The sequence below is a fragment of the Triturus cristatus genome, chromosome 7 (genome assembly GCF_964204655.1).
Source record: "Triturus cristatus chromosome 7, aTriCri1.1, whole genome shotgun sequence".
Taxonomy (NCBI): domain Eukaryota; kingdom Metazoa; phylum Chordata; class Amphibia; order Caudata; family Salamandridae; genus Triturus; species Triturus cristatus.
The window spans coordinates 1,170,700,918-1,170,715,745 of record NC_140590.1 but is presented as its reverse complement, the minus strand read 5'-3'; the positions used below and the strand labels follow the sequence as shown (position 1 = coordinate 1,170,715,745).

Here is a 14,828-nt window from a genome sequence, read left to right as displayed (position 1 = left end):
AGACTCTCTGGGCCCCCCTCCTCTCACCGGCAGTCCAAATTGGGGGTCCTGTGCAGGCTCCGGTCTAACCATAAGATGAGGGGCCACTGCAATCCACTCAAGGGTACCCCTGACCCTAGCCGCATGATCCAGGATAGTGCGGATGGCACCAAGTGGGCACAGTTCACTCCGGGCCCCCTATCCCCGCACCTCTCCTCTGAGAGTGTGGCACTTGAGACAGCCGCTGAGGCCTATTTAGAGCAGGGAGGATTTAAGGTACCACCAGCCTTGAATGCGGGGTTCCTCCCCCTGGTATTGCAGATAGTCTCAGTAACAGAAGGGCTCACCAGCTCCTGTGTACCCAAGCTGGTCCCCATAGTAGCTCCCCGGGGGCCCAGCACAAGCCGGTCCAGTGAAGACCGCTGGATGTTGTGCTTGCCCCCTCTCCTCCGGGGCAGAGCAAAGTGCAGACTCTGGGACAAGAGGGCCCTCCCCACAGCATGTTCCCAGGGGGAAGGGCACCAACCATCGAAAGCAGACTGCATACCACAAGGACACAGATCATAGTTCGTAGCCGGGCCCCAATCGAGGCCGGGTACCCGATGGCGCATCCCAGGCAGTCTTGGTAGCACAGCGACCTCACTTTCCGTTGCTGCTTTTTTGGCCACGTCTCTGACCCTCGTGGCCAGCAGCACGAGACCGGCCCAGGAGCATGGTCACCCTCTCCCGGCTCAGCTTCCCAGGAGGCCCACACTTCACATCAGGCTGGCAAGCCACAGTCAATTCCCCGGCAGCTGAACCCCAAGCAAAGCCGGCCTAAGAGTGATAGTGCCCGGCAGCCGCTTGTTGGATGCACCACCGGCACTAGCCCAGCTGAATTCATTGTAGGCCGCACAGCCGTGCCACATCTCGGCACCGCCCCCTCTCGCCTCACTCCAGAGGTCCCTCCCAGTACAACATGGCGGTCCATCTAGCTCAGCGATGTCTCCCCCACTACGAGGTATAGTTCCCAGGTATGTGTTGCGGTAGGGATGCAGGATGAGACAGGATATTGTAGGGTGAGCAGGGAGCCACTCAAAAACGTGTCCTGTCAGCCATCTTGCTTGGCCACGCCCCCCAACACCTACATAGTTACGGACAAACCTGAGAAACATTCTGACCAAACACAGGGACAAATCTGGACAATGTCAACACTTGAACACTTGCATTACCACATACGCACAATTTGTTCACAGAGTGACATACCAAGATAATATTTGCATATCAGTAACTAGATACACTTTGACAGTATATATAAATCAAGGGCGCACGTGGGCAATATGTACATCAGTAAGAATTTCTAAAAGCCGCACTATTTCCACGTATGGGTCCACACGTCTGTGCATTTAGGAAGCGAAATATCCTTTCCTCAAACACCCTACTTACTACTCCCACTCCCAGCTTCCAACCGCTACTTCTTCCTCCACATTTGAACCCATTTTCCGCATCAGACAAGATACACCTAACATAAGGGTAAGCAAGAGCCTGATGTAGAAGCTGACCATTCAAAGGGAATGCCATTGACATTTCTCTGAATGTCTACCTCCCACAGGAGAATGACCAGAAGCGAATTCGAGCCTTGAAGAAGGCAAACCACGAGCGTGAGCTGAAGCGGCAGAAAGAGAGAGACTTGATGCATGTGCGAACCGAGACTGAAAAGTTGCGAATGGAACGTTTCGTGCTCAGTCGCAAGCTGAAGAAATACTCCATCTTCAATGACTACCTGGAAAAGGTTGTGGAGACATCAGATGAGGTGAGGGTCAATGGATAAGGTTGGTGAGACTGCCAATGAGTTAAGGGTTAGAGGAGAAAGTCCTGGAGTCATCCAATATGTAAAGAGGGTGCAAGCATCTAAGACGTAAAGATCAGTGAACAAAAAGGTGCAGTCAACCAATTTGGTTAGACTATGAGAGCAAACTAGCAGAGATGTCCAAGGAGGTTAGGGTTAAAGGATAAGATAGAGGAAGGAAGTAATGATGTGTCAGAAGAGTAGATGGCATTTAGCTAATGTGGTGATGTTCAGATGAGAATGTGGTGGAGGAGGTAGATGTGGAGAGGATTTGGGGATAAGTCAGTTATTAATTCAATGAGCGGTCTGATGAGGTAAAGGTCAAAGAAGAAGTGGGTAAATTCTCTGATGACATGGGGCTCAGAGATGAAGATGCTGGAGGGCTTAGAAGAGGTAAGGGTTAGACAACATGGTGCTCGCCATGCCACTTATCCTCAACTTGGGGGACACAGAGGTTCTAAGCATTCTTTGTGACAAGTACTGCCTATTATCTGTAAACCTCCACAGGTTAGTTCAACTACTCTGCTCCCTGAAATGCCAGGCACTTACTATGTGGCACTTGCCACTCGCGGAATAGTACTTCAAAAACAAGGACAACCCATATGTCCATGCGAACTGGATATTAAGTATACATAACATAACAGAACTAGAATAAATAACTCCGCTCGACTGAACTGAGTTCTGTGGCAGCAAAGAATTCGGTCATAGAAGTCTTTTTTAAGTCATTTGTGACAGATATGTTCTGCTTTATTATTGTTTGTTCTTTCTTTGATTAAATCTACATAGGACAATCCTGTGGCATTATGAAATCTTTTGTAGAAATGAGTTCCATGTGAACACTTGTTATAAGTCTATACTCGGCAGGATAGTGACAGCGAGCTGTCATGGCTTACTCTGGAAATGTAATGTAAGTTTGGGAACTCAGATACCGTTAACACGTAAACACCTTGACATAAGTTGAATATCTAATCAATTCTATACCTTTATAGAATAAATATGAATTTATGTACATGAGGCACGTTAGTAGAGTAAAATGTATTAGATAACAGCTAATTTCATGATCTCGCTCAGGAAACAAGTTCAATTTTTCTTCTTATCTGCTAGTGGGGTGCACATGTCAGATCAGCAATAGTCTCCGGCAGTGTTCAAGCATTCACAGCACAGTCCTACTTGCTGGATAACAGGCACTAGGGAGGCAAGCACCAGAAGCAGTTCTGTGGGGCTGCTTATCATGGTCATGGCAGAGGGCGCTGGCAGGCATGCAACTCAGCATCAATCTGAATACAGTTGTAGTTCCAGTGCTCGCCGAAGGGGGAAGTCTTGGCTTATGGAGGTTGCATTCAGAGTTTCAAATTGGCAAACTCAGCCTGATGGGCTGCAGGAAAGAAGCCAAAGAGGGCAGATCACCTCAGGAAACCCACATAACACGCATTGGTATAGCCAATAGGTCTCGCCTTTGGGCCCACATAAGTCTTTAGCCGTGCAGCACATTATAGAGACAATAAACCTTAATTCATAAAGTATGGCAAGAAAGAAGGCCTACAGTAGCAAGATACGAGATCTCCGATGGTGCATGTGGGAAGGCCTGAAAGAGGGCACTGCTGATATATACATAGTAATAAAACACCACACACCTCTGTCATTGTTACACCTCTTCCCCGTCCATCTGAACTACGCTGCCCCTTCCCCCAGCAGGCGGGTAGTGAAGAAACCGGATCTTATTAACTTTCTTAGCCACAGAGGCTTGAGATTTCATTGACGGCATAACTGTCTAACATAGTTTTCAGGTTGTGCAACTACAATAAACATGTAATATTACACCAAGGAAGCAGGAGTAGGGTGACAGGTTGGCTCAATGTCATTGGGACATTTATTTATTTGAAGAGTTTTACATAGCGCTGGCTAGACCTGGAGGTATCAGAGCGCTTTACATAAGGATTTGTGAGTTACATGGTTACAAACAATTACTGGAGCGTAGCATTACATAGGGAAAAAAACCAATGTTACATGGGTAAGTGACACAAGATGAATGGGGCATAGGAGGAACAGAGGTAAGGTAAAAAGGGTTGGAATGCGGTTGGGAAAAGGCAGACCGGCAAGGGTGAAAGTATTTAAACCAAAAAGTCAAAGTGAGAGTCAACAAACCGGCTGAGGACCAGTAATCGAAACGTCCGGAATCGGGCTCACTCGCATCAAGTGGTCTAGGGCATGGAAAAAAGGGTTCAAAGGGGCACAAAGCACAGTTTAGGGGCATGCGTCGACCAGTAAATCCATCGGAGCCAGAAAATCCCTCGAAGCCGCCATGATGTAGGAGCAGGTTAAAGACCCAGTAACATCACAGCAAAATGGCGATGTTGCAGATAGACAAAAATCAGATCAGAAAAGTCACAAAGTAAAATCGACCCCATGGAGTCACAAGAACAGGCGGGGGAAGTGCTGGCGAAAGCCGATCTTTCTCAGTTCGTTACGGGCGAACAATCGGGGCAACATGGGCAGCATTATTACGGTTAAATATGCTATGTTGGTAGAAGTCTGCTCGGGTGCCCAGGCGGCAGCACAGGAAGAGGGGGGTGGCTGAGGACTCAAGAGGGCGCGCTCACAAAGAGAAACGCAAAGGAAGACAAGCAGGAAGTGGGATAAGGGAGGGGGTAGGCGGAGAGAGGCACGCAGGCTGGCAAATGGTGTGCACTTTCGTGGCCGCTTTGATGTTCTCAGTGGCCGCGCGGCTCACTGAGAACATCAAAGCAGCCGCAAAAGTGATCACGCAGGCGGACAAATGGTGCGCACGCCCGGCGCACATGCACTGTAGCTGGAGGCCTGAAAAGCCGCTAGTTTGCACTTCCAAAACCCGGCTTACTAAAACTCTCGCCAGAGCAGCCCTAAAGCGCTGGCTCAGGCGAGACCTAAAAAGCAGTGGTTTGCCTGGAGGCCTCCCCGGGATGCACATACAGGGCCTCATTTATGGGTTTATTGATGTAGGGCAGCGCAGCATTCCTTGCTGCTACGCTGCCTTACCACAAAGCAAAAGGGCAGGAATGCGTCGTATCTATTTGATACGGCGCATTCCTGTCCTTTTCCTCTGCGCCGGCGCTGCTGTGCACCAACGCAGGCACCTTTGCACCATGGTGCAAGGATGCCTGCATTGCGGGGATGATTTTTTTTGTGCAGGGAAACCTTCCTGCACAAAAACAAGAAGCTTCTTCCTCTTTCTACGTGTGCTGCAGAATGCATCACACATAGAAAGAGGAAAAAGAGTAGAATTAAAGATATTTCTCCTTGCTGTGCCTCCCCTGGGGAGGTGTACGTTTTTGGCACTGGCTCCGGCTTACGATTTCGCGTAAATCTGGGGCAGTGTCAAAAAGCCATGGATGTTGCTGGGACCGCACCCAGCAACACCCATGGAACGCTCCTTTCACACAGTTTTCTGTGTGAATTGGGCACATATTCATAAAGTCTTGAAAAACCATGTAAGGTGGCCTTATAAATATGCCAGAAGCACATTGCGCCACCAGAACATCAAAAAAAGTGATGTTGCGGCAGCGCAATAGTGCCGGTAGGGCCCCCAGTTCTCTCCTAGGAAGGGGGGCACATGCCACAAAGATTGCAGCTCGCACAGTGGGTCGTCATACGCAGTTTGAGCTATGACGCTCCAGTCCTGGCATGGCTCCTCTTGCAGGTTGCAGATCCTTGTAATAGTTTGGTTGCACTGCATCTTATATGTCTCAAAGGGCTTGTCCATTACACCTCTTGCAGTCTACCTCCTCCTCAGAGCTTGGAACAGAAGGTTTCATCGTCAGTCATCCAGGCTATGCCTCACTTTAAAAAGTTTCAGCAATAATTTTTGCCTCCGATACAACCCTCCCTCTGTGGTAATGCTCAGAGATTCAATGAAGACAATTGTGAAATGGTGCCAGGACATACTAACCATTCATATCTTCAGTTACATTTTCCACCCAGAAGGCACCAGGATGCCTTCTGAAAAGCAGTTTTAGCTTTATACACCCAATTCATCCTTTCATTCATTAATTAATCAAGCCCAATGGTCACAAAGCCGCTCGTATTATTTGCATTGTCTCAAAATACACTGTGATGGGAGACTTCTGATAATGCTCAAGGCAGCGTAAATTCACTCCACAGAGCCCTCAGCCAATCAGAGGCTGTAGATGCGGCTGCAGCTTCTCTTCATGAGCTGAACACAGGGCAAGGTAGAGGGCAGGACAGCCTCTTATGAGAGCAGGTGGGCAAGCCATTAGCCTTTTATTTGTTATATTGTTTCTTCTTGCATGCTGCAGGTTGAACTGCCAGATTCTGCTCAACAACTAGTGGGGTTAACACAAAATTATCATCTATGTTTCATTGTAGCATTTGTTCACTCAAACCAGGCACAACCACAACCTAAGATATAGTGGGGTATTCAAGGTCAGCAAGGAGCATCGTGGGGACATGCCGGGCAACGAAGGAGGTGACAGGGCAACAGCAAGGTCTACAATTATATCTAATGTTAAATCATAATTTGGGGGTTTGAGGCAGGGCCGACTTTAGCGTTGGTGGCACCCAGTGCAGCAATCATTTTTGGCACCCCACACTCCATGACTGCCACCTCGGCTTCTCTCACTATCACCCGCAAGAGGGCCCCTCAACTCTCCAATCATGATGTTTTGCTAAACACTGTGAACCCCTCCCCCCCAAGATCAGCGCCCCTTTCACAGGTCAGCGCCTAGTGCGGTCGAACCGGTCACACTGCCCTAAAGCCGGCTCTGTTTTGCGGTAGGGGTGCCACAACCCCTAGTGCACGACCTCATATACAACATGCAATTAATTATTGACAAACTGCACAGATGTTCCAACAGAGAGCCAGTAGGATTCCAGGGTTATAGGGAAAAGGCCTGTGTCACTACACTACATTCAGCTGCTAATAACAAGACAGTCATGCCATTGTCTGACCATGGGGACAGTAGTTACCTGTTTTGAAAAGTGGTACATCTAATGTGAACAACAAAGTAGAATACTCTGCTGGGAGAGAAGCATACAAAAGCCATGTGGAGTAACTCCCAGATGACAGGTGACCCAAGCCTTCAGCGCAAAAAAACATATCCGCTCCCAGGTCTGAAAGGTGTCACGGAACGCAGTGCTGCAACCAAAAATGCTTTGCTGTGTTGCGTGACAGGGAGGGAGCAGGAGAGTGCCATATTCAGAAAGATATGGCTCTCCCCGCTCCCTAGCGCCGGCGTTGATTTCTGCTGCCGTACGCCAGGCAAACACTTTAGCGCCATAGTGCAAGAGTGTGTGCCTGAGTCTACCATAGGTTTGTATGGGAAGGGTACCCTTCCTGTACAAAATACTATGGCTAGACACACCTTAAAACTTTTCCTGCTTTGTATGTGTGCTGCACAATGCAGCACGCATGCACAGTCAGAAAAAAAGGAGGAACCAAAACATTTCTCCTTTTAACGCCTTCTTTCCAGCTGCGTTAATTTTTGGCGCTAAACACTGTATACTCATGTTAGTAGATACATTTTAGCATCATAAAGCATGGGTGAGTGCCCATGTACCACCCATGTAACACCCCCTTGACGCAAAGTAATACAAAGCAGCGTTTTGTGCTGCTTGCATTATTTTACCATACAAACCAACGCTAATACCAATTAGCGTTGGTTTGTTAATCTCTGTTGGAAACAGCCCACTCCCACTCCGCAGGGTAGTGGTGGACTCCCCGAACACACTGTGGTAGCTTGGCTCGAGTGGTCAGGAAACAGGCGCAGTGCTAAGCATACAATATACCCATACAATAACCATGCGTGCATCCGTTCCAAAAACGACTCTACACCGTAAAAATTATGAAAATATTCTTTCTTTATCTTTTTCTCTTAGTTGCTGATTGGAAAAATAAATAGGTCAATCACAATATACAAGTTTCAATTAGTGCAGGTCAAATAAATATTATCTGAAGATTCAATAAATAGGGGTGATCATAAATACAAGGGACATAAATATCAGTGCAGGTAATACAGGCAATTAAATATTCTGAGGCAATAAATACTGTACCAATAAATATTGTACACCATCAAGTCCTGTGGACCTATAAATATAGTGAAGCAATAAATAGGTAAAAACTCAATAAATACAGTACCCCCAATAAATAATTAAAAGTATACAGCAACCCTCATATAATCAGATGACACTTCAATTCTTATGGGCTGATTTGGCCCAGGCACAGCTTGTAGGGTTGTGGAAGGCTTGAGGGGGGCTACTCCCTGGCTGGGACAAGGCTGAGGCCTAAACTGAGGTAGATCAAAGGGGGGAATACCAGTGCCCTGGCTTTCTCTCTCCACACAACCTCTCTAGGTTAGTCCCAGTTCACCCCAGGCACAGTCAGGTTGGTTTCAGCACCTCCCTAGCCCCTTAGAGCAGTCTCTCAGGTCTCCACAGGGCCTTAGGCGCCCTCTACTCCACTTACTGCCCTTTTTCTGATGTTCCGACGCCGCTGGAGTCGTGTCGACGCCGTGAGGCGGTTCCGGTTCGGTCTCGGCGGCCTCGGCACAATGTCAGTTCTTTGACGACGCCGGCAGGCGGTTCCGGTCCGATGTCGGTGGCCTCGGTTCGATCTCGACCTCCGATTCGACGGCGTCGGGCAGTCTCTTCACGATGTCGACTTCGGGCGGCTCCGGTCCGATGGCGCTCTCGGCTCCGATGACGTCGGCCGGCCTGGCCTCGATGTCGACTTCCGGCGACTCCGGGGTGCGATCCTCACCCCCGACCTCCGGTGCTCCTCCTCACAGGCTCCGGGCGACTCCGGAGTGTGATCCTCACTCCCGACCTCCGGTGCTCCTCTACCTCGGTCTCCGACGACTCCGGAGGGCGGACTTCACTCCTCCGATGACGCCGCTCGCTCGACCTCGGTTCACTTCCTCCTCGACCTCTGGTATTCCTCACGACCTCCGTCGGCGCCCTCTCACAACCTCAGGCGGCTCCGGGTACGACGTCTGCTACTTCAGTCAGCGCCGCTTCTCCACCTCGGGCTCCAGGTCTTCAGGCTACTCGACGCCGGACTCCAGGGAAACCAGTTCTCAGGTCAGAATCTTGCTGTTTTCTTGGTTCTAAGGCCTGTTCCTGCTGTCCAGGTCCTTAGGATAAGTTTCTTCTGTCTTCTTCCCACACAGGGCTATAGGCTGGGATCCATCAGTAGGGACAAGTATCAAGGGTGGGTTTATGGACCCCACTCCAGGCACAAGTTTCCACCCCTGCTGCTTCACTCCTTCCTCCTTCACTGTTGTGCTCCTCTCTCTTCACCAGTCAGGTGCCAACTGCCAGCTCCAACTGCCAACACTCTGTCTTAACCTCCCAACATTCTAAACGGTCTCCAACTGTCACAGAGTTCTGGAATCTCCTGGAATGTTCTGGAAGGTGCTGGTAGGTTCCAGTGGATGCTGGTGATGTCACAGGTGGCCACCATTTTGTGCTCCAGGCCCTCAGACAGAAGTTTCAGGGGTAGCTAAAATGGCTCCCTGAATCTGTAGCAACACGAAAAAGTCTGGTGGTTCCCAAAAAGGAAAAATTCAAACAGGGTTTGAGGCAAAAGTGGGACAAAATAAATAATGATGAGGAGGGACCACCCAAAGGGCTGACAGGTCTAACACGCGTCCCCCCCAGCTGAAAGTGGGGAGAGCTACCCAACCCCTTGGGAGTTCTCATCACTAAGGCGGAAATACCTTGAGAGACCGTCTGCATTGGCGTGGTCCACTCCAGGCCGATGTTCCACCTGAAAGTCCATCCCCTGTAGGGAAATAGACCACCTCAACAACTTGGGATTCTCCCCCTTCATTTGCATCAGCCAACGAAGGGGTCGGTGGTCGGTCTGAACTAGGAAGTGCGAGCCAAACAGGTATGGCCGCAACTTCTTCAGAGCCCATACCACTGCAAAGGCTTCACGCTCTATTGCACTCCACTTCTGTTCCCTGGGAAGTAGTCTCCTGGATAGGAAGACCACGGGTTGATCCAGACCCTCTTCGTTGAGTTGCGATAACACTGCCCCAATGCCATGTTCTGATGCATCTGTCTGGACAATGAACTTCTTGGAAAAGTCTGGGGCCCTTAAGACCGGGGCCTCGCACATGGCTTTCTTCAATTTCTCAAAGGCTTGCTGACAAGCCTCCGTCCAGACTACCCGTCGAGGTTGTTTCTTGGACGTGAGCTCCGTGAGAGGGGCTACGATGGTACCGTACCCCTTCACGAAGCGGCGATAGTATCCCGTGAGGCCCAAAAATGCTCGGACCTCAGTCTGTGTCTTGGGGGGTTCCCAGGCCATGATGGCCTCGATCTTCGCCTGGAGGGGTTGCACCGCTCCCCTACCCACCAAGTGTCCAAGGTACACTACCGACCCCTGCCCGATCTGGCACTTGCTGGCCTTGATCGTCAATCCAGCTTGTCTCAGGGCCTGGAGAACAGCTTGCAGGTGACGCAAGTGATCCTCCCAGCTGTTACTGAAGACGGCTATGTCATCCAGATAAGCAGCAGAGAAACTCTCCATTCCGGTGAGGATCTGGTTTACCAGGCGCTGAAACGTGGCAGGTGCGTTCTTGAGCCCAAAGGGCATCACACAGAACTGGTAGTGGCCATTGGGCGTGGAGAAGGCTGACCTTTCCCTTGCTCCATCAGTCAACGAGATCTGCCAGTACCCCGAAGTAAGGTCAAAGGTACTTAGATATTGGGCAGCTCCCAGCCGGTCAATCAATTCATCCGCCCTAGGGATCGGATGAGCATCAGTTTTTGTCACTGAATTCAGTCCCCGGTAGTCCACACAGAACCTCAGTTCTGGTTGGGCACCCGGTGGTGCAGCTTTTGGTACTAACACCACCGGACTGGACCAGGGGCTGCTAGAAGGTTCAATCACTCCTAGCTCCAGCATCTTAGTGACCTCACTATGAATGCTGGCCTTCACCTTGTCTGACATCCGGTAGATCTTGGACTTCACAGGTGGGCTGTCTCCTGTGTCCACGTCATGGACGCACAGGTGAGTCCTACCCGGGACAAGGGAGAACAACGAAGAGTACTGCCCCAGGACCTGGCGACAGTCCTCCTGCTGTTCAGGAGTTAGAGATGGGGAGAGTATCACTCCCTCCACCGACCCATCCTTTTCTTGAGACGCAAACAGATCAGGGAGAGGCTCGCTTTCCACGTCCTCTCCTCCGTCAGTCACCATCATCAAGATGACTTCGGGCCTCTCGTGGTGGGGTTTGAGGCGGTTGGCATGCAGCACCCGCAGGGGCTGACGAGGGGTCTTCAGGTCCACCAAGTAGGTAGCCTTACCCTTCTTCTCCAACACCTCAAAGGGTCCTGACCAGCGATCCTGGAGGGCACTAAGCTCTCCTGGTTCGATCACCCACACCTTCTGGCCAGGCTCCAACTCCACCGGGTGAGCGTTGTGGTCATACCACGCCTTCATCACTGCTTGGCTGGCTTCCAAGTTGTCAGAAGCTTGCTTCCACAACTTAGCCATTTGGCTCCGGAAGGCCAGCATGTAGCTCACCACATCCTGGGGGAGCTTTCTGGGAGTTCTTTCCCATCCGTCTCTCACCAGGTTAAGAGGTCCGCGTACAGGGTGCCCATACAGAAGCTCGAAGGGGCTGAAGCCCACTCCCTTCTGTGGCACTTCCCTGTATGAAAAAAGTAAACAGGGTAGGAGGACGTCCCATTTCCTCCGCAGGCTTTCAGGCAGACTTCTGATCATGCCTTTCAAGGTTTTATTAAACCTCTCCACCAGACCATTGGTCTGGGGGTGGTAAGGAGTCGTGAACCGGTAGGTCACTCCACACTCCTTCCACATTGCCCGCATATACGCTGACATGAAGTTGGTCCCCCTGTCGGACACAACTTCCTTGGGAAAACCCACTCGGGTAAAGATTCCCATCAGGGCCCTTGCCACAACAGGTGCTGTTATGGTCCTCAGAGGTATTGCCTCTGGGTACCGTGTGGCATGATCCACCAGAACCAGGATAAACCTGTGACCAGCTGTAGTCGGTGGATCTAATGGACCCACAATGTCGATGCCCACCCTTTCAAAGGGGGTGCTAACGACAGGAAGTGGTTCCAGGGGAGCTTTCAGCTTCACCCCTGTTTTCCCACTGGCTTGGCAAGACACACATGTCCGGCAGTAGGTATCGGACGTCACTTTCATCTGAGGCCAATAAAAGTGTGGGACAAGACGGGCGAAGGTCTTGTCTTGCCCCAGGTGTCCTGCCAATGGTATCTCGTGAGCCAACTCCAAAAGGAAGGCTCGATAACGTTGAGGAACTACCAAGGCTCGTGACGATCCATGTAGGGGTGCCTTGGGTTCACTGTAGAGGAGGCCATCCTCCCAGTAAACACTGTAGTTCCCTTCAACGTTCCCTGCTGCCTGGGCTTCGGCCTGTCGCCTCAGCCCCTCAAGGGTAGGGCACTCCCTCTGGCCCTGGCAGAATTCCTCCCTGGACGGGCCTCCCTCCACGTGCCACTCGGCCGGGATGGGTAAGTCCTCCAGGTTGGTAACGTCCCCCTCCGCAGACTCCTGGCCCACCACCTCCGGTGGCCTATCCGTCCTACGGGGTGGAGACGCCGAGGCAGGCTCCTCCTGTCCTCGGTTCTTCCCTTGACTGGCAGCTGGCTGGGCCTTTGTTCCAGGCTCCAGCCGGAATGAACTCCCTCTTCGGGTAGTCGCGGACCTTGTGCTAACACAGGCCCAGTCAGGTGTACCCAGCATCTCGGTGTGAGTCCGGTATTCCACCTCCTTCCAAGCGTTGTGCTCCATGTCATTGCCCAGCAGACAATCGACTGGCACGGCAGGGCTTACGGCAACTCGAAGTGAACCTGCAACCCCCCCCCATTCAAAGGGAACCTCGGCCACGGGATAGTGACCTGTTCTGCCGTCAGCCATCGCGGCTGGGTGGAGTACATCGGGAATTACCTGCTCTGGAGACACCAGCTGGCTACGCACCATAGTCATACTGGCTCCTGTGTCTCTCAGAGCCTCCCCTCTTTGGCCGTTGATGGTGATCCACTGCCCATACTTTGCGGTATTTGCGGGCACCTGGATCTTAGGAACCATCTCCCGTTCTCCCAGGGACACTAGAGTGACACCCGCCCACTCCCTTCCCTTAGTTAAGGGCATCTCCTCCCCGAGCACTACACTAGCTACTCCGGGGGGCTTTCCTCCAGTGGGAGGGGGTGATCGTTTCTGACACTTCGGATCTCCTTTATAGTGTCCAACGCCACCGCACTCGTAGCAATGGACAACCCTTGGCTGCTGACTCTGGCCAGGATTAGGGTTTCTGGGTGGGTTAGCCTTAGAGGTGAATCCTGTTCCCTTCCCTTGGAAGTTATTTTGGGGGCCTTTGGAGAACTCCTTTTTCTTTTCCCCTCCCTCTTTCTTCTGGGGGGCGCCCTGTCCGGCCTTTTGAGTATCCCCTCCAGTCCCCCTTGTGGACACCCGGGTACTAGCCCAAATGTCCGCCTCCTCAGCAAGCTTCCGGGGACTGGTCAGCTTGCTATCCACCAGGTGTTGCCGCAGTTCAGGGAAACATTTCTCGAGTAGGTGTTCCTTCAGTACTAGGTCAAACAGCTCCTCGTAGTTCCTTACTTCACTGCCCTGAATCCAACCTTCCAGTGCCTTCTTTGCATAGTCCAGGAAGTCCACCCAATTCTGTGTGCCCAGCTTGTGACTACCCCTGAACTTCTGTCTGTACTTTTCAGGTGTTAGTCCAAACTTTCTGATGAGCGCCAGTTTCATGGTGGGGTAGTGGGTCTGCTCATCCTCTTCGAGGGCCAATAAAGCATCCCTACCAGCTGGAGGCATGTACTTATACAATCCCCCTCCCCGGTACTTCACTGGAACCCCATGGGCCCTCAACGAGACCTCATAGGCTGCTAGCCACTTGGCGATGTCGTCACCCGCCCCATAGCTAGCTACTATGTCCTTTGGCAGGTAAGGTTTGGGTTCCCTGGTGGACTCTTGGATTTGGCTGCCACCATTAGGAACAGTTGGTGCCCCAATTCTTAGGATCTGAAGCTCTATCTCTTTCAGTCTTATCTCATGAGCCATCCTCTCTTTCTCCGTCTCATGAGCCAACCTCTGTTCCTCCTTCTCCTTCTCCAGCTTTGCTAAATCCCATGTGAGCTGTCTTTTCTCTCTCCGATCTGCTAACTCCACGCTGGATAAGCCCCCGCTAGAGACAGTGCTGCCCTTCCTAGAAAGTGTCCTGGGCCCTGCTGACAGGTTCCCCACCTCAGGTTGGTACATCTCAGCCCCCTCGGGGTCAGGCTCTCCATCCCTGTCTTCCTCCTCAGCCTTGCTTTCTCGGCGTGCCTCCCCCCAAGCCCTTAAGCTGGTTTGGAGTGCACCCTTCTTTGCTCCTGGGGGACAGTACACCCCCTCCCGCTGGCAAAACTCCCTGAGTTGGGCCACAGTGTACGTTTCTAGATTCTCTAGTACAAACTCCATCTTGCCCACTCAGGTTAGAGGACAGGTTTTGTGCAGTAACAATGCAGGGGGGTACCTTTAATAATACCTCCTCCCACCACCAGAGTAAATTTGAAAAAAACAAAAACCCACAATTAGGAAGGCCGCTTTGAGAAAACTCCCGGTGTAGGCCTATGGACTACCCACAGTTATTGTTGAGTATACGTAGGCACAGCTCTATCCCACCGCTGAACACCAATTTATGTTGGAAACAGCCCACTCCCACTCCGCAGGGTGGTGGTGGACTCCCCGAACACACTGTGGTAGCTTGGCTCGAGTGGTCAGGAAACAGGCGCAGTGCTAAGCATACAATATACCCATACAATAACCATGCGTGCATCCGTTCCAAAAACGACTCTACACCGTAAAAATTATGAAAATATTCTTTCTTTATCTTTTTCTCTTAGTTGCTGATTGGAAAAATAAATAGGTCAATCACAATATACAAGTTTCAATTAGTGCAGGTCAAATAAATATTATCTGAAGATTCAATAAATAGGGGTGATCATAAATACAAGGGACATAAATATC

General features: G+C 51.0%; 1 protein-coding gene across 1 annotated transcript in view; it reads left to right on the top strand.

The window, feature by feature from the left end:
* The window catches only part of CCDC42 (coiled-coil domain containing 42), a 158,189-nt gene that overhangs the window by 77,894 nt on the left and 65,467 nt on the right, over window positions 1-14,828 (top strand). The window contains exon 5 of the mRNA XM_085618462.1: window positions 1,571-1,771. Coding sequence (XP_085474588.1) covers window positions 1,571-1,771 — 201 coding nt within the window. The remainder of the gene's footprint in view (window positions 1-1,570; window positions 1,772-14,828) is intronic.